The 26,789-nt window shown below is 60.2% G+C and overlaps 1 protein-coding gene across 1 annotated transcript; it reads right to left on the bottom strand.

Moving 5' to 3' along the window:
• Positions 1-453: 453 nt before the first annotated feature.
• Positions 454-26,050, bottom strand: KIF19 (kinesin family member 19). Its single transcript, XM_023652098.2, has 20 exons — positions 25,709-26,050; positions 23,901-23,981; positions 13,123-13,233; positions 12,397-12,484; positions 11,933-12,069; positions 10,727-10,852; positions 10,161-10,355; positions 9,029-9,175; positions 7,631-7,753; positions 6,217-6,382; positions 5,376-5,550; positions 5,055-5,253; positions 4,149-4,419; positions 3,930-4,051; positions 3,303-3,436; positions 2,939-3,044; positions 2,650-2,746; positions 1,691-2,088; positions 1,328-1,487; positions 454-1,082 (listed from the first exon to the last, which is right to left on the bottom strand). The coding sequence occupies exons 1-20, from the start codon at positions 25,745-25,747 to the stop codon at positions 952-954; spliced, it is 3,006 nt and encodes a 1,001-aa protein (XP_023507866.1). The 5' UTR covers positions 25,748-26,050; the 3' UTR covers positions 454-951.
• Positions 26,051-26,789: the final 739 nt, after the last annotated feature.

Genomic DNA, 26,789 nt, shown 5'->3' on the forward strand with positions numbered 1-26,789 from the left:
CCGACGCAGAACAGGGCAGGGAAGAGTACCCAGTGGTCAGCGCTACCCCCCAGCCTGGGAAGCCCCTGGAATCCAGTACCAGGGGGTTCCTCACTTTGAAGCCGAGGGGCTTAGCTCTTAGCTGGGCAGTTTCTGAGCGCCAACTTCCAAGGGGTAACCACCTCATTTGGGTAGTGAGGCTTTCTGCCCTCTGGGCCACCCCAAGTCTCTGACCTCTGCTGTGGGTGGTGGGGGGGGCGGGGTCGTGGGCAGCGTGATGGGGCATGAATGGACCTTGCCAGCCCCATCCACCGTTCCTGGGGGCAGGGGCTCAGGGTCTAGAGAAAAACCCCTTCCTGCCGGGGTGTGTGGGTTCGTGCTGTGCAACCAGTGTGTGTAGGGGGGGAGTTGGGTTGAATCTTCACAGCCCCCCCCCCCCATATTCCAGACAAAGTCTAGTTTCCAACACAGCTGTCAAGACCCAAATGGGATTTTATTGTTAAAAAGGAGGAGAAAAAGCCACTACTAAGTAACAAAACCAGATTCCCTTCCCCACCCCAACCATAGTATGGGAAGTGCCGTTGGCCCCTTCCCCAACCCCCCTCCGGGATGCCCATGCCCCAGGTGTGGGCCCAGGAGCCCTCTCCAGCCAACAACTGCCCCCATCCCGAGACCGAGCCTGGCCGCAGGTCCGTGCAGGGTTTCGGCAACAGGGTCTGTCCAGGGCTGGGAGGCCAGGGAGCCCTTTCATCCTGGCTGTGCCTCCTGGCTCACCTCCCTCGCCGCGTGGCACTGCAAGCTTGGAAGGGTGGGGCAGGCACCCTCACAATTCCTGGGGTTCAGGAGCCCTGCCCTTCTGAGGACCTGAGCTCCCGCTCCCAGGTCACTGCCATCTGCCCAGCCTCTATCTCCCACTTCCTGCTAGAGCTCATTCAGTCCTGGGAGCAGGACGGCCAGTTCCAGGCAGGCCCCTCAGTTACGCCGGGGGAGTCCATCTTTGCCATGGGTACTTGTGCCGTGGGGTAGGCGGGGCCCATGGGTAGCCCGCCGGGAAACACCAGCTGGGTTGGAGGGAACAGCAAGGGGTGAGGAGTCCCCAGGGCCTGCAACAGGGGAAGGGCCAGAAGCAAAGGTTTAGGAATACCTTCCTGTCCCCTCTCTGATCACCCAGTGGCCTTGAACTCCTTAACAGCACAACTTCAAGATGCCAGTCCCACAAGTATTCTTCGAGAACCCCGTTTCCAGCAAGGGGCAGCTATAGGGGCAGGGAGCTCCACATGCCTCCTCCCTGGGCTGGCCAAGGCCTCCCCTTCCCCATTGCCCCATTGCCTCCCTTGCGGGTACTGACCCGTATTCTGGCTCGGAGGGAGTTTGACCTTGGCCAAAGGCAGTGTGACCTTTCCTAGATGCCGAATACCAGGGGCTGGGTGCTCGCACACTGGCATCCTGTGGCCCGAGATGCCCTCCATGGGACGGGGCCCCAGGAGGTGAGTCTTGGGGCGGGAGAGCTGTGTTGGTTGGAAACAGTGAGGTGAGGCGGGAGCATGAGGATCTTATACAGGGATCTCCCCCGGCTATGATGCCAGCCTGGGGCACAGAGGCATGGAGGGTGGTGCAGGGCTGGTGCAGGTACCTCTGGAGGAATCCAGCCCTCAGGCCCCCACCCACAACAAAGGCGCTCAGACACCCTACCCCCTGCCCCTGGCCTCACCCCTTGCCCTGTGACCTCAAAGGACCGGGACCTCCGCTTCCTTCTCTTCGCCTCCAGCGACTCCTCCCGTTTCTTGCCCAGGCTTTTCTTCTGGCCATGCAGCCAGGGCCCAGGGCCGTTGCCACGATGCTTGGCTGCCTGAGATGGGGCCTCGCCCGTGCTGCTAGACAGGTTGTCCTCGCTGGCAGCGTGCTGCAGCGTGGGGCTGGGCGGCCGCTTGCAGGCCAGCGGGCCAGAGGGCCGAGAATCATCAGCCTCGCTCAGCGAGTGCAAGGACAGGCTGCTGCGCTCCATCGCGGGAGCCAGCAGGTGGCGCCCCTCAGTGCCCAGGGCCCGCGAGCGCCGCCGGGCGGCCTTCACTGAGATGCACTTGGTGCTGGTCAGGATCTCCTTCCTTTCTGCAGCGGGACAGGGGGAGCATCCAACCCGGGGTCAACGTCACATATTCCTCCCCTTCCTGCATGTCCACTACCCCTCTGCCAAGGCAGAAATGAGAAGGGGCCAGAACGCCCAGGTTTTGATCCCAGCATCCCCACCTGCTTGCTTGCTATTTAAGAAACTCGGGGCGAGTTTCTGAGCCTTATTTCCTGTGTAAACTGGGGGTGGTAAAACTAACCCCACAGGGTTACCATGAGGATAACTGAGAGAACGGGCTTAGCCTATGGCCAGGGGCCTGGGATTCGGTCTCCATCTGCTATTACAAGTGTTACTGAGTGGGAAGGGGGGACATGATCCTAAGTGCCATGTGTTCATTCTGATTCCTGACTGTGCCCCAGCTCTCTGTGTGTCCTCGAGCAGGTTGTTAATCCTCTCTGGGCGTTGGTGCCTCCCTTTCTAGAATGGGTAGCACCATGCATGGGTGTTCAGCAGCGCAGAGGGCAGGAACGGGCTTTGGGCTGGGTGATCTGAGCAGTTTAGACAATGCCGGGCTCAGGCCACGGGGCAGGAAGGGGGCACACCTTTGTGGGACAAGGGGATCTCTGACAGATTCTCGCTGCTGTTGGGGGAAGAGTTGATCCGGCTGCTCAGGCTGACCAGGCTGTCCTGAGTGGGGGCCTGTGGGACGAGGTGGTTGGGAAGAGAAAGGCATTGAACACAGCAGGGACCCCATGCCCCACTCGGCAGAGACGGTGGGGCATCAGGGGTGGTGGCCGTTTTGGAAAGGCTCCATCCCAACCATTGGGTGTCCACCTGTGCTCCCACCCCCACCAGTGGAGCCCATGGGGCCCGTGGGTGCTCAGAGCTCACCTCCTGGGTCACCAGGCTGCCCATCTGGATGGGGGGCGGGGTGGGCACAGAGGAGCTCTTCACCTGCCAGGCCCGGGGACTGGCCTTGAACACGCGGTTGGCTTCACTGAGGTTGGCAGAGGAGGATGGGTGGTTGTTGACCAGGTTGGCCCCACTGAGGTCCCACCCCCACCCCAGGGGACAGCTGTTTGTGTGAAGGGAAAGAGAACCCAGGAGTCCTGGCTCCAGACCTGTGCCACCTCCTCCCTTTCGTTCCTGCTCCATCTGCCCCAGTTAGCCCTAATCTGGGTTGGCATCGCTGGGACATGGTGCGGCGTCTGGGGCTCAGGCAGCGGGACTGGCTGGAAGTGGCTCCTGGTCTCACCTTTCTGGGCTGAGCGGAGGGAAGATGCTGTTCTGCAGGCGCTGGGCCTCAGAGCTCTGTGTCTTCACGCTCTCTGGGTCAGACTCCGGGGTCAGTGTGGTCCCTGCTGGGGTAATTTTGGGCAAGGAGCTGTCCTGGGGAGGGGAAGTGGGGCATCGGGGGGTCAGTCAGAAGACTTGGTCCTGGCCCAGGTAACAGCACAGAGTGACAAAGGCACACAGGGTGACCAGAGCTATAAGGCAGGCTGGGAGTCCAGGGAGGGCCGTGCATTTGTGTTCCAGGTCGCAAGGGGTAAACTGTGGTTTGCTAAGCATCTCCAGTGGCACCGCCTGATGGCCTGGTCTCCTGGGAGGGCATCTGGGGCCATTTGTGATATCTGATAGCCAAACCTGATGCTCAGACTCTGGGTGGAGACAAGTGCCAGAGAAGAACGCCCTGGGATGGAGACCTTACTCAGGCTTGGCAAGACTTTGGGTGGGGTAAGAAGGAAAGGGAGTCAACTCTTCGGGATGCCAGCCAGCTGGGTCCCATCTCCATCCCAGCCATCTGGCAGGCATTGCCTTGGGCATCAGCCCCTCCCTCAGCACAAGTGCACCTGTCCCTGCCCAGGCATGCTCAGGCTCCCACCTGCAAGGCCCTAGAGGCCACCCGGTCCATGATGGTGGCCCGCTCCAGGCTGCCCTCCTCCAGCTCCCGCAGGTACACTTCGTAGAGCTCCTCCAGGTGCTGAGGGACCGCCAGGTTGTAGTCTGCTGGGGGAGGGGCAGGGCTCAGCGCGTGCCCTCGGACCCTCCGCTGGTCCATAGGGCCCCTGGGTGGCTCCGGCGCTGGAGGCGCGGGCCCTACCGTCAATGATCTGCCGTTGGCCCTGGATGATCTCGTCGCAGAGGCTGCGGTGCTGCTCCAGGCGGCGCACGGCCTCGCGGCGGTGGCGGAGCGCGCCATCCCGGAGCAGCGCGTGCGACTGCATCTCGGTGTTCTCCACCTCCAGCTCGTGCACGCGGCACAGCAGGCTCAGCACCTCGCGCTGCTCCTCGGAGCCGATGCGCCGCGGCAGCGTCTCCTCCAGGCGCCGGCCCCGCGCGCGCAGCTCGCGGCAGCGCTGCTCCAGGGCCAGCTGGGGGCGGCACCGGGTAAGCGCCAGGCAGCAGGCGAGGGGCCGCTCCGCCGCCCAGCCTGTCCTCGCCCCCTCCAGTCCCGGACTCCAGGCTCCGGACTGAAGCTCCATTCCCAGTCCAACCCTCGAAGGTGTATCTTGGACCTTGCAATCAGGGGCTGCTCCTACGTGGCCCCTCTGTACCCACAATCTTGCCTCCCCGACCACAATCTACCCCTGGAACCAGCTCCGTGGATATCTGCTCAAGCCCAGCCCATCTGATGCCCTCGGGGCTCACGGTACCCTGAAGCCCCCTGGTTTGGGTATGCTCCCAAACAGAAGGCAAAGATCTGTTATCTGGAAAGCCCTAGTTATAATATTGGCTACCATTTTTTGAGTCCTTAGTATGTGAAAAGCATTTATTTGATCTTCCTAACACCCCCATCCCCCCCCCCCCCACACACACACAAGGGCTGCACTACTCCCATTTTACAAATGAGTAAGGGAGGTGCAAAGAGGTTAAGGAACTTAGCAAGGTCACCCAAGATTGGTGGCCTGAGTTCCCAGGTCTCACGCCTCCCCACCCTGCCCTCAGCCCCAGCCAGAAGGCTCGGGCCTCCCAAACCCACTCTTCCTGCCCCCCAACCCCTGGGCACCTTCTGCTTCCGCATCTTCTTCTGCTCGCCCACCAGGGCGGCGATGCTCTCCCGGGCTGAGGCCACCTCGGGCGGCTCCAGGATGTCTGGCTGGTCATCGCCCATGTCGGAGTCCTTCTCACTGTCGTCCTTGGTGTAGGACTCCTTCCGCTGCTCCTCCCGCCATTTGAGGGCCCGGCGTGACTTCTCGTGCTCCCAGCTGCCGCAGCCCCACCCCCAGGGAGACACGGGATTCAGGCCACGGGGGACAGGACACAGCGTGCAGTTACAGGCCCAGGCCCAGGTGTGGGCCCTGGAGGGTCCTGGGCAGGGGGTGCTCACCCGGCAATGGTGAGCAGGTGGCGGGAGGTGTCGATCTGGACTTCCATGGCGTGGTTCTCCAGCTCCAGCAGGCGTCTCCGCACGTCCATCTGCTCCTGGAAAGCGCTGACGAGTTGCTCCCGCAGCTGTCCCATGTCAGCCTGCTCACCTGGCCCGCTGTGCAGCTGGACCTCGGCTGCCCAGCGGATGGGGAATGGGGAGGTCAGTGGAGGAGGGAGGGTCAGGCCAGGAGAGTCTGGATCCATGTGGGGCTCTCCCTTCTCTTTCTTCCCAAACCACTTCCCATCCAAGCACCTCCTCCAGAAAGACCTCCTAGATTACTTCCTCCTCCCACACCCCACTTCCACATTGAGTCTTCAGGCTGTGGCCCAAAGGTGATTCCCAGCTCCTCTGTACGAAATGGCTTCCGCTAGCCCTTATAGCACCTTTGTGTTAACCAGCAAAAGGTACCCCTTAGACACTTTACCGCCATCTGTTGGAAAACCATCCATAGCAAATATGCAGGTCTATGAGAGACTGGTGGTCCTTCCGGTGATCCGGGTATGGCCTCACAGCCCTGTATGGCAGCTCTGACAGTGATGCCCTACACAGCTCAAGTGTCTATCACTTATGTGATCCCCCCAATCTTCATGTCAACTCCCTGAAGCAGAGATTGCGATTCCATTTTACAGCTGAGAGACAGAAGACTCAGGGCAGTTGAGTGACTAGCCCAAGGCTACCCAGCCAGAAAGAGCCTGAGTCTGGACTTGAACCCAGCACCGCCTGACCACAGAGCAATCTGAGACAGCCTGGAAGGGCTGCAGGAGACAGGCTCCCACCACACAGACCCACACACACACACCTTGGACGTGGCGGATGTCGCCCCGCTCCAGCCGGCCCCGGGCCTGGCCCCGCCCCCCCTGCTCATCGATCTTGCACTTGAGCCGCTGGATCTCGCCCCTCAGGTCGGCGATGATGCTGGTGTACTGGGCGATGTGGTAGGAGACGTTGAGCAGGTTCTGCTTCACCTGCGGGGTGCACAGGATGGGGGCAGAGCGGGGACTGTCGCCCCAGGCGATGGGGCCTGCCTGCGGGGTCTTTTTCTTTCTCCTCCAACCCCTTTCTGGATGACAGTAATGCCCTCCTTGTCTCTAACCCCACAACCTATCACACTACATGCCTCCACCAGATCCATACTCCTAAAATGCTGCTGCCCCTGCTCATCAACCAGCAGTGGCTCCCTATGGCTTGGAGGAATATCCTAATTCCTTCACCTAGTGTTGAAGGTCCACTGATCTCTCTCTCTGGATTTTCTGTGGCTCGCTGCTTTGTCATGAACATTCTGCTCTAGCCGAGGAAACATCCTGCTCCACCGCCACCCCCCCCCAACCCCCCTGCTACAGACACCATCTCCTTTCTGACTTTGGAACCTCTACCCTTACTGCACCCCAACTTCTGGAATGTCCTCTCCATCCTTCAGCATCCTGCTGAAGTCCCCAAAGAGCTCCCTGGGAGCCCACCAGCCCACCTAGTGTTGATATCATTTACTTGCTATTAGTAACATTTTGTACTATCAGTTAACTGTTTCATGGACATGTCTTCTTCCCCATTAAGTTCCTTGAATGTTGGAATAAAACATAAAGGACCTGAAAGAGCTGCTGGCAAAGTGCCGTGCTGGGAGAATGTTCCTTAAGTTCTGTCTACACTTATCCATTCCCGCCCCTCCACACATACAGGCGGAGAGACTTCCTGTTGGAGAGCAGGGATTCCAGCACATTTACTGGGAAACCAGGCAGCCCCGGTTCTAAGCTCAGCGCCATCACTGCCCAGCCGGGAAGTCACTTAACTTCCTTCAGCCTCATTTTTCTCCACCGCAAAGTGGGGATCAAGTGAGATGACATGTTACAGGGCTCAGGGTAGGTGCCCAATAAGGGTCACCTCTATTCTGACCATCTGATTAGGTGCTTTGAGAATGTAAACGTCTGAACGAGCATCTGAGGATGAAAACAGGAAGATGGCGGGGCATGGGGCCGGGGACCACAGACACTGAACTGTACACGAAGGGGACCCTCAGCAGCTGTGGGCTTCCTGGCAGGCAAGCAGGGGCTGAAGGTGCAGGGAAGGGCACAGGGGGACAGTCGACTGGGGAAAGAGGCCAGTGCAATGGTGGCTGGTTCCAGAGAGAGTGGGGAGGGATGGCAGGGCCTGGAATCAGTCCAGGGGCTCCAATCTTGGCCGAGGAAGGCATGCCCTGGGGGGACAGACAGGGCCCTCACCCTGGTCTTGATGTTCTTGGCCCGGCCGGCGTAGGTCAGGGTGTTCCGGGACTCCTCAAAGGCGCTGCTCGCTGGACTGATGTGGGCGATCATCACCGTGCGGCTGTTCCCGCCCAGGGAGTCCTGACCGGAGGGGGCGGGGCAGTGTCAGCCGGGGACTGTCCCCGGACCCTGCTCTTGCAGGCTGTTCATGACGCCCTCCATGGCGTGCCTTCCCTCTCTCGCTGTCTCTCTCTCTCTACTCACATACACATGCACACACACACACACGCACTCACACTCTCACAGGTCCTGGTGCTGAGCATCACGTGGACACCCCTGAGTCCGGATTTCCCCTCCCCCTCTCCTGCCCCTCCTTCCCACTTCCAGTTTCTTCTCCAGAGTTTGCATCTGAAAATTTCAAGCATCCGGGTCAGGGCCTCCTACTTTCTCTTTCCCTCCCCTCATGCATGAGAACCAGGAAGGGGAGCCCTATGGTTGACTGGGAGCCAGAGGGGAAAGAGCCCATGGGGCCCGGTGCCCCCTGCCATCTCCTCTGGCCCCCCAGGTCCCGCTACCCCATTTCTGACTGCTGGTGGCACTCCTTGGCTGGAGTCAGGATGGGGGATGGGAACCTCTGTATGAAGGTTGACTTTGGTCTGTGGCCACCCCCTGCCTTGCCCTGGGCTTGACTGTGCCCCGGGGCCATGATGCAGCTGAGTGACCGTCAGTACGATCCTTCACCTCTCTAACCATCAGCTTCCTCACTTTTTAAAACGGCAGTAACTGTGCAACCGTCCCACCACCCAGCTGGTGGGTGCAGTGGTGATGGCAGGCCGACAGCGGGCGGTAAGTAGATGACGGCTGTGATATTGGGCCAGACAGACCTCTGTTTAAATCCCACTGCCAGCACTTAGCCTCTTTGTGCCTCAGTTTCCTCTTCTGCAAATGGCCATAGTCATCCCCCTAACCCACAGAGTTGCTGACAGGATGAAAAGAGCTGAGGGGGGGGCGGTGAAGCGCTGAACACAGACTGCAGCCAGTAGTGAGCCCCCAGACCCTGGGCTCTGAGCTGAGGCCAACTGTGCACCTGAACCCCCAACTCCAGAGGATCCGGGTTCCCTCAGACCCACAGCCCGGGGGTGTCAGGTGCAGCTCCTTTCCCTCCCTGCCACCCAGTCTCTGCCGAGGGTCCCCAGGTAACACACGATACACCCAGACAAATCTGAATTTCAGATACACAACGACTGATTCTTTCAGTATAAGTATGTTCCAAACACAGCATGGGATGTACTTATACTAGGACAAATTCTGTTGTTCACCTGAAATTCAGGTTTAGTGGGGTACCCGTATTTTCACTTGCTAAACCCGGCAGCCCCGTCCCCGGGGCACAGTGCTCAGGCCTGGCCACGGTGGTACCTTCAGGAGCCGGGTGAGCTTGCTGTCGCGATAGTTGATGTACTTGTTGCTGCTCTTGTCGCTCAGCGCATTGATGCAGTTGCCCAGCGCCAGCAGGGAGCGGTTGATGTGGGCCCCCTCTTTCATGCGCTGCCCACGGTTCTGTGTCTGGGGGGCGAGCAGTGGGCGTAACTGTGGCCTTATGGGGCAGGGGACGGGTCTCACCATCAACACCGGGGTTATCCCTGGTTATAACCCTTCCCTCTCCCTCAGGGCTGTGACATGTAGGCATGACTCCAGGGGGCCTTGTCCCACCCTCCCCCCGGGGTGGTGAGGGCATTTGAGAAGCTAAGAGACCTGGAAGGCTCTGAACAGAGTGAGGACTGAAGACTGAGGCTTCGAGAGCGGGGCTGAGCCTGGCTGTGCCCCACAGGGCTGCACCTTGCCGCTTAGTGCACAGGCCGAGAGGGATGCGGAGGGAGGGGGGCGCCCCAGGCCTCAGGGATGGGGGAGGGAAGTGTGTGTGAGGGAGAGAATATGTGAGGAAATAGGTGTATGTGAGTGTGTGAGAGAGAGAGTGGGAGAATGAGTGTGTGTGGTGTGAGAGTGTGTACGTGAGTGGAGAACACCTGTATGCATGTGCGTGTGAGGGTGTGAGTGTGTATGTGGTTCCTCTCCTTGGGCCTACAGGACAGTGTCAGGCCGAGGAGGTGTCTGCCCAGCCCTCCACAGCGGGGACCCGCTGGCTCACCCTTTGCCCTGTGGCTCCCCCCTGCCCCTCCAGGGAGCCCTCAGGCCTGACTGCGAGAGAGGGGTGTGCTTCTCGAACCCCACCCTGTTCAAACTCAGCCCCACATGTTCAAACAGGAAACCCTGTTAATCCTCCCGGCTGCTGTCCTGTTCCGTGCATTTTCTTCTGGGCCAACAGTGACATCACCCAGCCTCATCGCTCAGGTGACCACGAAACCTCCAAGTTTGCCTGCAGAAGGGGGGCTGGACCAAGGCCAGAGCCAGGCAGCAGGCTCCGCGCTGGGGGACAAAGGCTGCGAGAGATGGCGGATGGACCTTCTTCTCTCCTCGATGATTTTGGCAGGGCCCTTGCCCTACCCCAGCCCAACAGCCAGTCCCCCAGCCCCGGGGGCGCAGGCCTCACCTGGGCTGCACGCTCAGAGCCAGCCAGGTCGATCATGAACAGACGGCCCTGCCGCACCTCCTGCAGGACATTTGGGACCCGGCTGCGCTGGCGCACGGCGACCTGGAGCACGGCATGGGAGCGCGAGGACGTCTGGTTGGCGGCCGTGGGCTCCTGGGTCCTCTGCCGGTTCCCCTTCATCAGCAGCTGCATGACCTGGGTGGGGGGAGGGAGCAAGGTCACTCTTGGGGACCCAGGGGATGCTCCCACAGCCTGTATCTGAGAGGTTGGGAAAGGACCCAGGCGGGGGTGGGCCAGCCCTGGTGTGCTGAGGGGCCTGGGGAGGTCAGGGTCTATGTGTACAAGCGGAGGCTGGTTGCCTGGTTAGTCCCCCAGGGTCAGCGTGGCTGGGGCGTGGGGGCAGGGGTGACAGTCCCCCGCTTGCTATCATATAAGACTGTCTGTCTGCTCAGCCCCAGCCCCAGCCCCAGCCCAGCTGAGCAGGCAGCTGCTCCCTGGATCAAGTCCCCTGTCCCTCAGGGGTGAGTGTCCCTCTCCATTGTCCCGGCTGGCTGTACAAGACTTGCCTCTTTGGCATTGATGGTGGAGACCTCAGTGATTCCAGCCACCTGGACCACCCCTTTGGAGTCCTCCCTCAGCTCCAGGTACCCCAGGGCGGGGTTCAGCAGGTCCCGGATCATCTCGTTGTAGATCTGATGGGACGGGATGGGGACAGGCATGAATGGGAGACTAAGGGTGGGAGGTTCAGGCAAGGGCCAGGTTCCCCATCCCTCCCTAGCAAGAAGGGGACAGGAGCTCACCCGTTCTGAGCCCCAGCTCAGGAGCCCCAGGCTCCTCTCAGGGAAACGCTGGTTAAAGAGAAAGACTCTTTCCTTTCTATGGGGTGGGAATGAGGAAGCTTCAGCATCCACAGGGAAATATCGGGCTGTCAGAGCTAAGGGTAGAGGAGGCAGTAGAACTAAGCGGCACTCCCTTTGCAGGCGGGCTGGGCAGTGGGCAGAGGACAGGACCTGATGGACAGCCAGCTCTGCTTGTTGCTAGGCAACCCTCACGCTACTTCTCCCCCTCACCCCAAAGTGCGTCTTGCTGGCTGAGTCAACACCGTGCTGGCTAGAGTGGCTGCTGGCAGCCACGCCTCACTGCCCTTCCTGTGCTGTCACCCAGGAGACTATCAGCTCCTGGAGAGAGCCGGAGCAGCCGGGAGCCAGATGGAGTCCAGCCCGATGGCTCTCCCACCTCTTGTGGCCTCTGCGTGCTCCCACCCAAGCTGTCCCGTCGCTGCTTGGTGGTAGCACTCCCACGGGTGAGCACCAGAGGCTGTGGCTAGGTAGCGAAGGCTGGCAGGTTCAAGCCTGTCCATGTTCTGACCCATACCCATGTACACAGAGTGCCGGGAGGCAGCCTGGCAGGGTAGACAGGGTTGGCTTTAAGGAATGGGCCCATGAGGATGGCGAGGCGGCGAGTTGATTGGGAGGGTGACCGAGCTCTGTGCTCAAGGACAAGGCTACTTTGGGATGTGGCAAAATGGGCAGGGCTCAGCTTGCAAGCCCTAGGGTCCTGAGTTTGAATCCCTGCTCCCTCACTTACTGTGTGACATCCTAGTTGCCTAACCTCTCTGAGCCTCAGGTTTTCGTAAAATGAAGCCAAGAATATGCGTGCAGGAGAGCAGGAGTCATGAGCACCTCAAGGAAACTGCCCAGTGACCTGGCCCCAAGGAAGCCAGTCCCATCCTATGGGCCTCTTGTCCATACCGGGGTCGGGGGAGGGCTCACCTCCAGGTAGGACATGGACACCTCATATTCCATGTCGTTGCTGGTCTCCTCAATGGCGTGGAAGAGGTCATTGAGGGTCCGAACGTAGATGCCGGGCTCGTGGTCTGTGCCCAGCATGGTGTAGGTTTTCCCACAGCCTGGGGCAGAACAGGGTGGTGGGTGAGCAGGGTCGGGCCAGGAGCCAGGCCTTGCTGGGCAGGGGCTCCTGGCAGCCCTGGGTCTGTCCTCAAGGCTGGACCCTCCCAGAGAGCCAGAGAGGTGGGGGTGGGGAGGATGGCTTGGGGGATGGGTAGGGATGGGGCTCTGCGGCTGGAGGGTCTCGGGGGGGTTTGGATCAACCACATCCTTGATTCCCACCTCAGTTGGGCCCAGACCAATTCTGTGATGGAGGGCGAGGGGGCTTGTCCCTCAAGGGGGACACCCGGGGCATGCAGTCGTCTCCCACGCTCTGGGCTCCCCCTCACCTGTGGGGCCATAGGCGAAGACAGTGGCATTATAGCCTGAGATGACGCCTTCAATGAGGCTTTTGGTGGTGGCCTGATACACCATCTCCTGCAGGGAAGAGGAGACCGTCAGGGGCCTGGGGCACAGGCAGGGCAGAACACACACGCCCACTGGCACGTCCTGGGCCCCAGCATAAGTGGTTTCTGTCCCTGGAGCCCTCGGCCCTAGAGAAGTGGGAGTGGGGAGTGGGGGATGCATGTCTCTGCTTTCACCCTGTAGGGGGACGCCAGTCTGAAAGAGAGCTCAGGACACCTGAGACTCCTCCCCCCACAGCTGGCTCCTGGCCCCCAGCCCCAGGGACGCATTCCATCTGCTCCTGGGAGCATCCCGCAGATTCGTGAGTAAGGGGTCCCTGGGAGGGTGTCAGCTTCCCCGAGACTCTCCTCCCAGCACCAGATGGGCTTCAAGGGCCTTCCTCCAGCTCCCACAGGGCCAACTGCAGGGTGTTCTGTGTGGGTGCCTGAGTGTGCACGCTGACCTGGATGTGTCCAGGCAGGAGGCTGTGTGCGCGACATGCAGGCACGCGCACACTTGCATGCATGGGGACGTGGTGGGGTGGAAGCTAGGGAGCAAGTGGTGGAGGGAAGGCTGAGGGTCAGAGGCGGGTCCCCTAAGGGCTCCCTCCTGAGTGAGGCAAAGGGTAGAGAGGGGCTCCTGTGTGTCCCCAGGCCCAGGCCCTCCCTCACCTGGGTGGCAGTGAAGTCAAAGGCCACATCAAACAAGTAGGACTTCTCCCGGGAGCGGTGTGCCCGCAGGATGTCATCAGGGTCCTCCATTGGGTCCATGAGAACCACCATCTGCAAAAGTCCCCGAGGGGGGCCACTGGTCACCTGGGAGCCCCAGGCCCACACCGATGTCAACACTCACCTCACTCGGGCAGGAGTGGGAGGGGCTGGAAGCCAGGCGTCCATGGCCCCAGGCCCAGCCCTGCCCCCATCAGCTCTCCGGGTATCTGGTCTGGGCACTCGGCCCTGGATGCCCAGAGGGGAAGCCTCCCTAACAACTGACAGTGTCCCAAAGGAGCGGAGAGCGCCATGGTGCCCCAGGCCACGTGGGCCCCAGATCTGGGTCTCTTCCTCGAATGGCAACACCGCGCCCCTCGTGCCTCTACCACAGGAGGAGTCGCAGTAACAACGGCTCGCGTTTATTCAACATTTATTTTGTGTCAGGACCTGCTTTAAGCACTTCATGTACATGAACTCGTTAATCCCCACCACAAGGCCAGGCAGTGAGGCCCACCATCCTTCCCACTTTACAGATGAGGAAATCGAGGCCCAAAGAAGGGACTTTCCCAGGCTCACACGCTACTGAGTCAGGGAGCAGGACCCAAAACCCAGGAGCAAGGCCTGCAGACCCTTTACCACCTCACTGCAGCCGTGCCACGCCCGGGACCCTGCCCTGCTGTCCTGTCTCCCCCCCCTTCACCCCTCCTCACCCCTCCACACTCCTCCACGCCCTGCCAGGGGGTAGACCCAGGGGCGGGGTGAAGAGCCCCCTGGGAGGGGGTTAGGGGTGCCTTGCAGTGGCCCTCTGCAGCCTTGAGCCTGAGCTGGGAGTGGAAGGAGCGGCCCCAGGGCTAGAAGCTAGGACAAGGGTACAGGTGGGCCTGCCCCAGCTTAGGCTGCCCTCCCTGCAGGGTAGGGGCATCTGTGCTCTGTGTGTGTGTGTGTGTGTGTATGGTGGGATATACAAGGGGCCTGATCGGACTCTTCCTCTGCTCCATGGGTGACCAAGGGACCCATTTTCCAGAATAATCTCTGCACCCACTCCACGCCCAGCTCCACTCTGCCCCTCTCTTGGTGTCCTGGGTGTGCTCAGCCTGGTCCTGGGCTCTGTGGGGAGACGCAGAGGAAGGAGGCTGGATCCTGGTCGGGGGTTCCTGGCCTAGGATAGGGATGGGGAGAGAGACAGTGCCTGGACTCATGGAAATGCCAGGAAACACTGCAAGAGGCATGAGAGGGCTGGAGTTCGGGGGTAACAGGGAGGAGGGGTAAGTCAGGGCACGGTCTGCATGCCTGTCCTACCTCTCATTAGTGGTGGCCTGTGTGAGCAACCCTGCCCGAGCCTGGGCCTCCTCCTCTGTCAGGTGGGACAGGAGTGCATCTACCTGCGGGGCTCTGAGGAGCCCGTGAGGTAAGGTGTGCGCTGGGCTTGGGCACGGGGCGGGCACACACTGAGTGCTCAAGGGGCTGGGCTCAAGGGGCTGTTAAGAGGGACAACTGGGGTGATGGGACACACACCATGACTCTGCTGTCGGGTCGAGGACGGCAACCCCACGCTCACCGTGGAGGAGCCACCATGATGCCACAGCCTCTGCGCCTGCCCGAGGCCCCTTAGGAGCCGAGCCTCCAGGTTGGGTCCCTGCCCCCGCCCTGGCTGCCCTGTCAAGGTGTCCCCTGAGAGTGGCTGGCACCTTTAAGCCCTGCTCTGTGCCTGGGAGCACCTGGGCTCGCGCCAGACAGCCAGGGGAAAGAAGCCGGGGCTGTGCTCTATGGCTGGACGGTGGTCTCAGCCAGCACAAGCCTCACCGGCCCCCTCACTCCCATGGGGAGGGAAGGTGGTAAAGAGGAAGGGTGTGGGCAGCCTTCGCTCCCTGCCTCCTCCTCCTGGTATGTAATAACAATATCTCACCTTCACTGAGCCCTTTCACATGAATTCATGATTATTATTCTCAGATGGGGAAACTGAGGCACAAAGTCGAGCAGCTAGGAAACGGTAGGGCCAGGGCTGGAGCACTGGTAGTCTGGCTCCCGGGCTGGCACCCTGCCCACCATCCTGCACCTGCTCTCACACACCCGCCCTGGCCCTCTGTTCCCGTGGAGCCTTGCGGGGAGCGGGGCGGTGGGAGGATTTCCTGCCCAGGCCCACAGCGGTAGCCCCATGCCAGGGAGGCCACAGCACCCACTGTGTGTACTAGCCCTACCTAATGTGACCTGGTGATGAGATGCTGGCCACGGAGGTAAACTGAGTCCTAACAGAGGACAAGGCATGAGGAGAACGGCCTGTCCCAGGGCCACCCAAGGTTGCAGAGACAGTGACTGTGCTCCCTTGGTGGGTCAGCAGGGAGCCAGGGCCAGTGACAATCCCGAAAAGGGCTTGAGAACAGACAACGGGTGAGGGGCAGCCACTCCAAGAGGCAGAGGGGCTCACGGCGAGGCAGCAGGAGGCCGACCTGGGAGCCTGGCCCAGCTCTGTGGATTCGGGAGATCTGAAGTGGGTCATTCCTGGTGCACCCCGATGAGCGCCAGGATTTAGGAGGCCCAGTCCTGGGAGGGCCACAGCCTTGGACTCCCACCACGTTCCTCTGAGCAGTCTACGTCCGCCCTTCCCCACCTGGACTCCTGCAGTAGGTCTACACCTGTGCTCACGGCATCCAAACTGGCCCAAGGCCCTTGGGGTCCCAGCAGAGCCCCCTTCTGGGATTCTCAGTGGAGGAGGGAAGGGCGGGGCGTAAGGCAGCTCCCAGGAGCCTGACCCCAGGAGCCTCACCCAGAAGTCTCAGCCAATCGGATGGGATTCCGGGGAAGCCAGGTAGAGGGGACGCTCCAGACAGGCTGGGCTGGCAAAAGAACGGCAAAGAACGAGGCCCCTGGCCCAGGCCCCTCACAGCTTGCCAAAGGCGGAGGGCCACAGTGAGATGAGTGCAGGGCCTCTGGGCCTGTGCTGTCCCCTGGGCTGCCCGGCCACCTCCTCAGGGCTCCAGCTCCAATGTCCTCTAAGCTTCTTCCAGGATCCAGTTCCTGCCTCAGGGCCTAGAGCCGGCAGCAGGAGTGCTGATCGTCAGACCCCGGTGAAGATAAACCCGCCTCCAACTCCCCGGGCGTGGTCCCAGTGGGAGGTAAGAGAACCTGACCAGCCGTTACCAGCTGTCACTCCTCGGATGCTGGTGCTCCTGTGGGCGTGGGCAGGGCCAACGGCCTGAGGGACACCTGGGGTCTGCCAGTGTGGGGCAAAGTGAGCAGCATGCAGTGATGCCCATCACTCACTGATCACCTTCAAATGACCTCCAGGCACTGCCAAGGTCAGGGGACCCTGCGCCTTCGGTGTTTTTGATATCCAGGCTCCTGAATCAGTACACTGTCCGCACGGCTGCCATGATCCCCTCTTAAAGAGGGCTTTGTCTGGTCTCCATCTGCCTGGGCCCCGGCCCGCGCCCCACCCTCCAGAGCATCACCCCATCCCTGTCCACTCTGGCACACAATGGAGCCTCCAGCCCCTCGGCCAGGTGAACCGGAGCTGAGCCATGGAAGGCTGGAGAGGGACGCTCTGAGCTGCACAGGAAGCTCAGGCCAGGAGGACACGTTTGCTGGCACCTGCTACACACCAGGCATTAAGGGAGGCCCCGGGGAGAGAAGGAGACATGTGGCTTCCTGCCTCTGACACTCACAGTCCAGTGGGGAGCAGATCGTTCTAGTAACAGGTGCCGGGCTACAGGAGGCAATGGGAGCACAGAGCAGGGGCGCCTGCTCCAGCCTGACCACTAGAGGAAGGCCTCCTGGAAGAGGTGGCGCCAGCACTGGGTCTTAAAGCATGAGCAGGAGCTGGCTGAGAGGTGTGAGGTGAGGAGAGTGTTCTAGAGAAAAGCATGAGCAAGGCCACGAGGTGAGAGGGCGGCCGTGGGCAGCGTTCTCAGCTCAGAATCACCAGGGGTCTGTGAGAAATGTGGGGTTGGGAAGAGAGCTCAGGATTTCCCCTCCTGTCCTCACCACCAGGAATCTTGGGAGCACAGACCCCAGATGGCGGGCCCTGCTCCACGATGACTGGTATCCTTATAAAAAGGGGAAATGGGGACACAGAAACACATTGAAGGAAGATGATGTGAAAAGACCCACGGAGAAGATGACCGTCTGCAAACGAAGGCTAGGGGCACGCACCAGAGTCTCCCTCACAGCCTCAGAAGGAGCCAACCCTTCGGACATCCGGCCTCCAGAACCACGTGTGAAAGAGGAGATTTCTGTTGTTTATGTCCAGTCTGCGGTCCTTCGAGACAGCAGCCTTTTGAACCAATGCAGCCCCACCCCCAGCCAGGCTGGCCTGCTGCAGTGGGGCGGGTGAGGGTGGGCCCTGGGCGGCCCCTCCCTCAGCCTCCGAGGTGGAGGCTCAGCGGGGGCATTCCCTTGCACAATCCCCAGGTCATAAATCTTTATGCCCACAGCACGCTGAGCACCTGCCTCTGGGAGGTTTCAAGGGGGACGCTGCTCACACAGGAGCACAGGGGCCCTCCCTTGCTGGTGGGGCGGGGGGAAGGTGGGGTCGGGGAGGGTGGGCAGCTTCATGGCAGGCTCTGTCCCCGAGGTTCCAGGCCTCCTTACCCACAAGAGGCCTCACGGCCCCCACTCCCAGGCCCGTTCTTAATTCAACATGGATTTTGCCCTTTCCACGATTCCAGACTTTGAGCCCCGAAACCCAAGATCGGCCAGGGAAGTGAGGGGCTTCAGGCTGGGGGAGGGTGTCTAATCTGTAAACTGTGTTCCCATTAGGGCCCAGACTCCTCCCGGCCTCTCCTAGGTGAGAAACACCGTGAACAAAGCATGTCAGGAGTTCCCCTGCCCCATACCACTAAGCTGCTGGTGCTCAGATCGGCTTCACAGTTTTTTTATTTTTTAATTTTTTTTGTGAGGAAGATTGGCCCTGAGCTAACATCTGTTGCCGATCTTCCTCTTTTTGCTTGAGGAAGATTGTCACTAAGCTAACACCTGTGCCAATCTTCTTCTATTTTATGCGCGACGGTGCCAGGGTGGCTTGATGAGCCATGCTAGGTTGCACGTGGGATCCAAACCTTCGAACCCCAGGCCGCCCAAGTGAAGTGCGCAAACTCAACCACTAGGCCACCAGGCTAGCCCCAGCTTCGCAGTTTTAACCGGCTTCCTTCTGGCCTCCAAACGGCTAAACCTCGACTGGGGTATCTCAGTCTTGGCACTACTGACACTTTGGGCTGGATCATTTTTTTCGGGAATTGGCCTGTGCACTGCAGGGTGTTTAGCAGCATCCCTGGCCTCGACCCACTTGATGCCAGGAGCACAACCTCCTCTCAGCAGTGACGTTGTGAAATGTCCCCTGGGGAGCAAAATCGCCCCCAGTCAAAAATGTCTGATCTAGACTATTCCTCCTCAAGCCTCCAAGGCTGGCAGGAAAGATCCTGGGGAAGGGGGTGCCACAAATGGAGTTTAGGTCCAACGTGGTTGTGTGACCTTGAGGAAAATGCATCACCTCTCTGGGCCTCAAGTTTTTCCCAGTTGGAAGTCAGGGAGGACCCACAGGGCTACCGCCTTGAGAGAATTCATTCCAAAACCCACAGCCTACTCAGGAAGCCCCAGCAGAGAATCGGAACCTGGGAAGGCCCAGCCTCCAAGACTTCATCTCCTGTCCAGGGAGCCAGGCCCACAGCCCCTTTAGTCTCAGGGTGCAAACAAGACATAGCAAAACAAAAGCATGATTCCAGGGGGATGTCACCTCATAAGGCTGTTTCTGGATTTTTGTTTGCTTTTTTTTAAGAAGGCGAATTTGATGCTGGTCACATTTCTAGGTGTAAACGTGCCATCCTGTGAGTGCTCAAGAAAGGAGACGTTGGTCCCAAGAAGGGTGTCCCTGGGCCCTGCCAGCCTTCAGAATAGATAGAAAAGACCAGAAGGGAACCCGCTGAGCTCATAAAGCCACCAAGGCCCAGCTGGCTGCTTAGGGAAGAGCTACACCTGGCTGATGTCCCGGCCGGGTCCCCACCAGCCTACAGGACTCTAGGACCCCAAGGCCTGGGGTGAGGGGAGGCGTGACCTAGAAGTCAGTCCAGGGCTGCATCTCTCACGGGTGTGCACACGCCTTCATCAGAGTCCCCGAGGGAGCTTGTAAAATGCAGATTCCCAGTACCGCCCAGATTCACTGACTCAGAATCTCTGGGGAAGCAGGCCCACAAACCTGCCTTTTTAACCAGCACTCTTGCCTCGTGCCCATCCAGACGCTAAGTGGAAGAATCCTTGCACCCTTGCAGCATTATTCACAATAGGCAAAAAGTGGAAAACAACCCAAACATTCATCAACTGAGGAATGGATAAACAAAATGTGGCGTATCCACACTGTGGAATATTACTCAGCAACAAAAGGGAAGGAAGTTCTGACACACGCTACAATGTGGATAAACCTGGAAAATATTACGCTCAGTGAGAGAAGCCAGACACAAAGGACCACATATTGCATGATTCCATTTATATGACAAGTCTGGAATCTACAGAGACAGGAGGCAGATTAGCGGCTGCCTGGGGCTGGGAGGGGGCTGGGAGACCGGCAGGCTGATGGCTGAGGAGTGAGAGGTAAAGCATCCTTGGATCCTCTCCCAGTCACTATCCGCCAGGCTCAGCTCTTTGGGGCAAGAGGATCAAGAAGCACCCAGATGGTGAGTGTGTAGGGAGCACACCCCCCGCCCCCCAAGGCAGGCAAGTGGGCTGAAGGTGGGCTGCCCCCCAGCAGTCACTGTCCCTGACCCTCGGCATCGGTCACCTTAGACTCTATTTGTCTTTCACCATAGCCTCCCGTTTGTGTGGCCCAGCCCTCCCTTGCAGATCTCCCAGAATCCTCTCGACGGCTCACGGGCTGGGTGGGGCAGGTTCTTACTGTCCTGTCTTCTGATGAGGAACCAGGATGTGGAGGGCCTTTGTGTGGCTCCTCAGAAAGGACCCCAGGAGCACAGGGGGTGACAGTTGGGCTTTGAGGAGATAAAGGCTAATTATGGGATTATACATATTGTCAGGCGATTTAAATCCTGTAGATAAACACGGTCTGGAAGCCGGGAGGAGGGCCAGCGGGCTGTGGGCTTGGTACGGGCGGGAGGGGGTGGGAGGAGAAGGGGGCTGTCCTGGAGCTGCTTCTCCCACCTGAACTTCTGGGCCCCACCAGCCTCTCAGGCAGCCCCCCAAACTTTGTGGTCCCCGATGGCAACCTGAGGGGTGTGGCATCAGGGTCTGGTCCCATTCCAGATGCTACTAGGAGACTGAGCTCCTATGTCGCTCTCACCCCAGGAACACATATGTGTGGAGGTGACCATCTGGGGACCACCGGACTCAGAGCTCTGACACAGGAAGCGGGAAGGCTGGAGGTGGGCCGGGTTTCTCCTACCTGGGGCCTGAAACCATCCCGTATTTCAGCACTTGAGATAAACTAACATCTATTAAACTCCTACTGTGTGCAGGTACTGGGGTAAGCACTGTGCAAACATTAGCCCACAGGGACCCCTAAGGAAGGCATCATGATCACAGCCCAGAATTGAAAGAGGCCCTGAGACCACAGGACTGCTGAGGCACCCGAAGTGTCCCCTTTACAAATCCCAACCCTAACTCCAGCTCCCCCCCAATCCAGCACACGGGCCCCTTGTCCCCAGAGCACACTCTGCCTGTGGGAGGGGCCCCCTCGGCAAAGCCCTGTTGCTGCAGTGTCCCGCGTCTCCAGGAGAACAATGCCCAGCTCTAAGGAAGCCTGCCTAGGACTGCACATGGTGGCTCAAGCCAGCAGGTGACTGAGTGCCCTCTCTACCTCTCCCCACTCAAGACCCACCAACTGGTGGCCTTGGACAGCCTTTGCCTCCCTGCTGACCACCAAGGGGCTGGGCCCTCGATAGTGACCTCTGGGCTGCCCTGCTCAGCAGCTCCCCACCCCAGGCCCCAGACGGCACCAGCAGGGGTGTAGTAACCCATCCATGACAGAGGAGAGCAGAGCCCAGGAGCCCAGGCCAGAAGAAGCTGGGTGGGGGAGTCCCTCTGTGGGGCTGGGCCACACAGGCCATAACGGCCACAACCAAGGGAGCAACGAGCAGCAGCTGGGTAAAGAGAAATTGCGCATCCCAACAAGACGTCTTCCTTAGAGGAGGCCGGGCACTCGGGCCCAGCGGCACCTTTGCCGGAAAGAGAGTGCACAGCCAGGTTGCCGTGAAGACACTCCCAAACTCACTCCACTGGCCCACGGGGCTCCAGACCTCAGGAGGAAGGAGCAGAGCCACAACTGACCGGCTGGCCCACCGTGAAGCTGACCAAGCCTGCACCCCTGAGCCTCTCTCAGGGCGCATAAGGCAAGCCTGGGGGGCCAGGGCCACAGACAAGCTGTGGGGGTCACTGGAGAGGGACGGAGGGCTGGGGGCAGGGGCTGGTCAGAGGGGGAGACACGGGAAGTCGGCCGCCCATTTGGCTTCTTGGACTCCTGTGTCTTTGCCTCCTGCTAGCCTGGGCCTTATTTGTCAGAGGGATGGAGCAACTGAGGGACGGCTGGCTTTTCAGTTTCCCAGCCAGCCATTTGCTGTGGCTACTCCCCAGCTTCAGGCCAGGCAAGTGCATCTTTGCACCCAGTGGACACAGAAGGGGCTGGGGCCAGAAGACCAGGCTCTCTGCAGGGCCCGGAGTCTGTGTGGAGAGCCCTGCGCCCACGCTGTGCAGACAACCTCTGCATCTCCGAGCTGACAAAGGAGCAGCCCTGTTGGGACTGCCCAGCCCGGGACCTTCTCGGAGGTGCAGCTCCGCTGGGTCAGGCCGGGCCCTCCCCCTCCCCTGGCAGGGACAGAAAGGGGCCAGTGTTCCCTGTGCGTGGGCACACGGCAGCTGTACCCTAGACCAGAGCATTCCCATCAGCATCAGTTAATAGCCACAGCCCCCACTCGGCTGGGAGCCAGGGGCAGCCAAGAAAGGGCCATCATTGTCCCAACCCTGAGGACCTGATACTCTTGCGGATAAGTTGGACAAACAGGGAGTGGCCTTGTCTGGAAGGAGGTTTCCCCTCCCGAGTTCTCTGGCTCTTCAAGGCTGGCCTCTCTCATCAGCCAGTCCAGCAGCCCCTCGGACTTCTGGTTGCTAACAGATGATGATAATGCGCAGCTATTAAACTCCTACTGTGTGCAGGCACTGGGGAAGCACTGTGCATACATTAGTCCACAAAGACCGTCTAGAGAGGGCATCATGCTTACTGTCCCCACTTACAGAGGAGGCAACTGAGGCTCCCGGAGAACCTGCCCAAGGCCACACAGCTGGGGAATGGCAGAACCTGTCCCCCACGCCTGTTACGTGAGTTAATCCTGCTCCCGCGGGGCCTCCCCAGCTTAGGTGGGGTCTTCCCAGGCATCCCCTGCTCTCCCTGAGGACTCTGAGGAAGGCTACCCTTTTCCAGGAGGGAAAAGAGGAAGAGAAATCAGGAGGCTGGCCCCAGCCAGCTCTGCCGTGCCCACGGCTCAGGGCTGAGGGAAGAGGCGGCAGTGAGCACCTGCCCCTGGGGAGCCCAGAGGCAGGCAGGCAGCGCAGGCTGTGCTGTCCACCTCTGGTTTGCTCCTCTTGGCCCTTGGGCTTCCTGAGTCCAGCCTGCCAGCCCCAGGCCCAGGGCCAGCTGGTGCCCGGTTGTGCCTTTCTCTGTATCGTCAGTGCCACCCCAACTTCTCTGCCACTGTGATGAGCCCTGGCACTAAGGAGAAGCCGGAAGCAGCAGCCACTGAGCTGAGGCAAGCGATCGCCTTGGGCTCCCCATAGGCCATACCACTGTGCCTCTCCCCACCCCAGCACCTGAGTCCTCAAGTCCCTACCCAAACAGACATCCTGGCCGTGGTTTACAGAGTGTGCGAGCTGGCCCTGCCCATGTCTCCAGCCTCATCTCACACCCCTCACCCCTTCTCTCTCCTGTGAGAGCCACACTGGCTGCTTCTTGGTTACCCAAGTATATCACAATCCCTCTCACCACAGGACCTTTGCACATGCAAATCCCTCTGATTGCAATTTCTCTCTTCATGCACACTCCTAATTACTTCTTCTCCATCCTTTTTGTTTCAGCTCAAGCACCATTTCCTGAGGGAGCGCTCCCTGAGTTCCGGGGCTAGGTCAGGTCCCCTCTTACTCTCAGAGCATTATGCACATCTGTTTGTGATTCAGTTCTTTGACTAATGTCTCGTCTGTCCGCACCGGACTGTGAGGTAATGGAGGGAGGACAGTGTCTTATCTGTGCACCGTAGTTTCCTAGCTCCTGGCACTGTCCCCAGTGTGTTGTGGGTATGTGATAAATATTTATTGACTCCTATGTAAACAGAGGTGGGACTCGTCCAGCCCACCTCATCACGGTGACATGAGGACCAAGAAAGCAAATAGACACCCAAAGACTTTGCAAAACATGAACACTCTGGAGGTGGGCTTTGGGTCTAAACCATATAAATCTGGGTTTGCGGGGTGGCAGACATATTCAGGTGGGGAAGTCATGTCATGGACACATGGAAGGCGTGTGAAATCTTAGGGCTAGACTGAAGGGATCAGGGCCCACCCAGGCTAGGGAAGCTTTCCGCTCTCCTTGGATCAATCTAGGAAGCCTTCCTGGAAGAAGAACCCCAGTTTCCTTGACGATGTGGCCAACTGCCCAGCCAAGAGTTCAGCGGGTAGAGGAGGATGCTGCTGCAAGCACACCAGATGTGAGCAGCCCTTTGCCCAACCCTGCAGCTCCCGGCCACGGAGCCGAGTACCTGTTCATCCACTTTGTGGGCGATAAGGGTGGCTCCCTCCTCCAGCTCTGCCACGCTGATGGGCCGGACCCGGAGCGCCACCTGGAAGGGAAGGCCAGGCCCCAGCGATTAGATGGAGAGGGCCATGCCAGGGCACAGAGAGGATGCCAGGACCCCAGGATTCCCCCTGAGTTCTCTGTCCAGCCATCCTGGCCCTCCTTTGTCTTAAGGAAAACTCAGTGGTTCAAGGCCACCACCTGGGTCGAGGGCAACAAGTCCACAGAACGTGACTGTGTCTGAGTCTATGAATTTCCCAGGAGCCCGTGCCTCAGGGAGAGCCCCAGGAGAGAGAGCTGTCTGCTCCTCCAGGCTCTAGTGGCCCGCCCAAATTAAGCACGGCAGCTCCCCCGGGGTTTGAACTTGGATCCCTCGGCACTGGAGCGGGCTGTCTGTGCGTCTGTGAACGACGCTCTGCCCCTGCAGGTGCCAGCACGGTGGGCGGTAGAAGGGGCCGGGGGCCCTGGTTTCGTCTCCTCCTCCTAACAACCTGTGACCACATTCCCACCTGAGGACAGGCCATGGGGGCTCCCTCCTCACTCTGTTCTCCAGCCAGTGAGCGATGCTGGCTCTTGATCCTGTGCCTGGGTCTTCCCGAAAAAACAGAGAGGGAGAGTGTTTCTTCTTCTGATCAAAGGGAAAGTCCTCCTGGGTGTGGGGGGTAACTGACAGGCCCTCAGCAGAGTGAGAACACCGCACTCTCAGAGGGACCTCCACTGCCCATGGGACCGTCTGTCCGGCTTCCTCAGCCAAACTCCACTGGTGGGAGGGGAGGACCCTCTGTCCCTGCCCCAGGGTGGCGGGTGGGGGCACACCCCACATGCCAAGGCAAGCCATTCTCAAAGAGACACTTCTAAACCGCCTGAGAGGATGCTCCAGAGGCTGGGGCTTGCTTGGGGGCTGGGCCCGAGGCTCATCTTGGGAGAGAGCTCGCCCTGCAGAGGCGGGTGTCTCTGGGGGTTGCATTATCCTCCAGTTACATCACCACCCACCTGCTGGTGATGAAGGCCCACTCCCAGATCTCAGAAGTTAGGGGATAGGATGGGCTGGGAAGGGGTGGTGGCCTTGGTGTCACTGAGTCTTCCCCCTTATCACACTGACCTGCCACTACTGATAATCAGGAATCTGTCTTCAGTCTCTACCTGGCCCCTATGGCCCCCCCACACACCTCTTCATCTGCCCCTGACGCGGGCGGTTCTGGGGGCCATCTGGGCTGCTTCCAACACTTCTCTGAAATATTTAGAGTTCTGGCTTGGACAGCATCTGCGATGCAACCCAATAACCAGCCACCCCCAACCCATACCAGCTCCTCTGGCACCTGGGGTCTCTAGTCTGTCTATTTGTGACCCCTCTCCCTTTACACTCCCACCCCACTGGCCCCGGTACCCTCTGTTTCACTAGGATATTCCCAACCTTCCTCCTCCTGGCAGGTAGGTCAAGCCCGCCCTGCCCCTGGCTTTTCTGGATCAGAGAGCAGAGTCTTGCCCCAGAAAACCATCTCTCTGCACAGGTTTTGGGGATGGGAGGGGTCCCCTGGCGGGAAGGTGTAAAGTGGGTGTGGGGTTGAAGGCAGGCTAACTTTAAAGGCCTCACTCAGAAGGATGGCCATGAAGCCGTCCTCCTCTCGACATCCAGGACCTCGGGAAAGTTGCTCTGGACAGTCGCAGCCCCTGAGCCCGAGCCTCCTCTTCGAGGCTGGTGAGGGAGGCCGACGGAGAGTCTGGGTTCCGGGGCCAGGGATGGGGGCGAGGCGGAGGGTGACGGGGTCTCACCATGAGTTGCTGGTCCTTGGAGTCCCCGCCGTCCTTCATGCTTGCGGCAGGTGGAGGGGCTCAGGCCGCGACGGCGGGCATGGCCGAGCCGCACTCCCGCCGCCGCCGGTCCCCGCAGCCTCGCCTGCGCCGCTGCTGCCTGACAACCCGAAACCAACAACGCGCCCGCGGCCAAGGGCGCTGACCGGGAGGCGGGGCAAGGGGAGGGCCCGCCGGCGCCGCCCCCTCCAGAGCCCCCGCCCCTCCGCGCCCCGGCTTGGAGTTGGCCGCCTCCGCCGGGAAGGCGTCCGAGCCTGCGCCGCTTTCCAAGCGAGTGCCCGCCGCTGCGAACCCCCGGCCCTCGGCGCGGCCCTGCGTCCCCCGGCGCCGCCGCGTCCGTTTGGCAGCTCTCGGCGCCTCCCCGCGCCCCGGCTCGCGGCCCGGCCCCCTCTCCCACGGCCCTGCAGGGGGCGCCCGGCCGGCCGCGCGGCTCGCTGGACAGAAGCTCTCCCTGCCCCTAGGGCCTCGCGCATCTGCTGCCTGCCTGTCTGTCTGTCTGACCCTCGGCGTCTCCAGGGCGGCGGCTGGCTGCCGTGTGTTTCTATGGGCGCTGCGTGCATCGTGGCTGTGGCTGGTGTCTCTGGCGTGGTGTCTTCACCCATTGCCCAATGACAGAGGGGTAAAGAGCTGTCCCTTTGCCCAGGCTGCCCAGCTCAGTGGTGCAGGGGAGCATCTATATATTACTGGGGGTGTGTCACGGAAGAGCCGGGTCAGTGTACTCCACTGTAAACAAGGCCCTCTCGGTGAACCCAGAATCTAGGTCAAGATGGTTGGGTCTGTGTGCCCTCCTGGCTCCCTGCCTGCTGGAAGAGCCACAATACAGTGCAAGAAAGCATAGGTCAAAGGCTGCAGTCTCCACTGTGGGTGATAACGCAGTTACACACTCGGAGCACAGGGGAAAGATTCCCTGCCCCAGGAGGCCCCCAGAAAACAGGATTCCAGTCCCAGCTCTGCATCCAACTTCCCAAACCGCCTGGCGCAGGTGTTTCCTGTCCCCTCTGGGCCTCAGTTTCCTGGGTGATGGTGCAGCTTCTCCTGCCTC

Source organism: Equus caballus, chromosome 11, assembly GCF_041296265.1.
Source record: "Equus caballus isolate H_3958 breed thoroughbred chromosome 11, TB-T2T, whole genome shotgun sequence".
NCBI classification, from domain to species: Eukaryota; Metazoa; Chordata; class Mammalia; order Perissodactyla; family Equidae; genus Equus; species Equus caballus.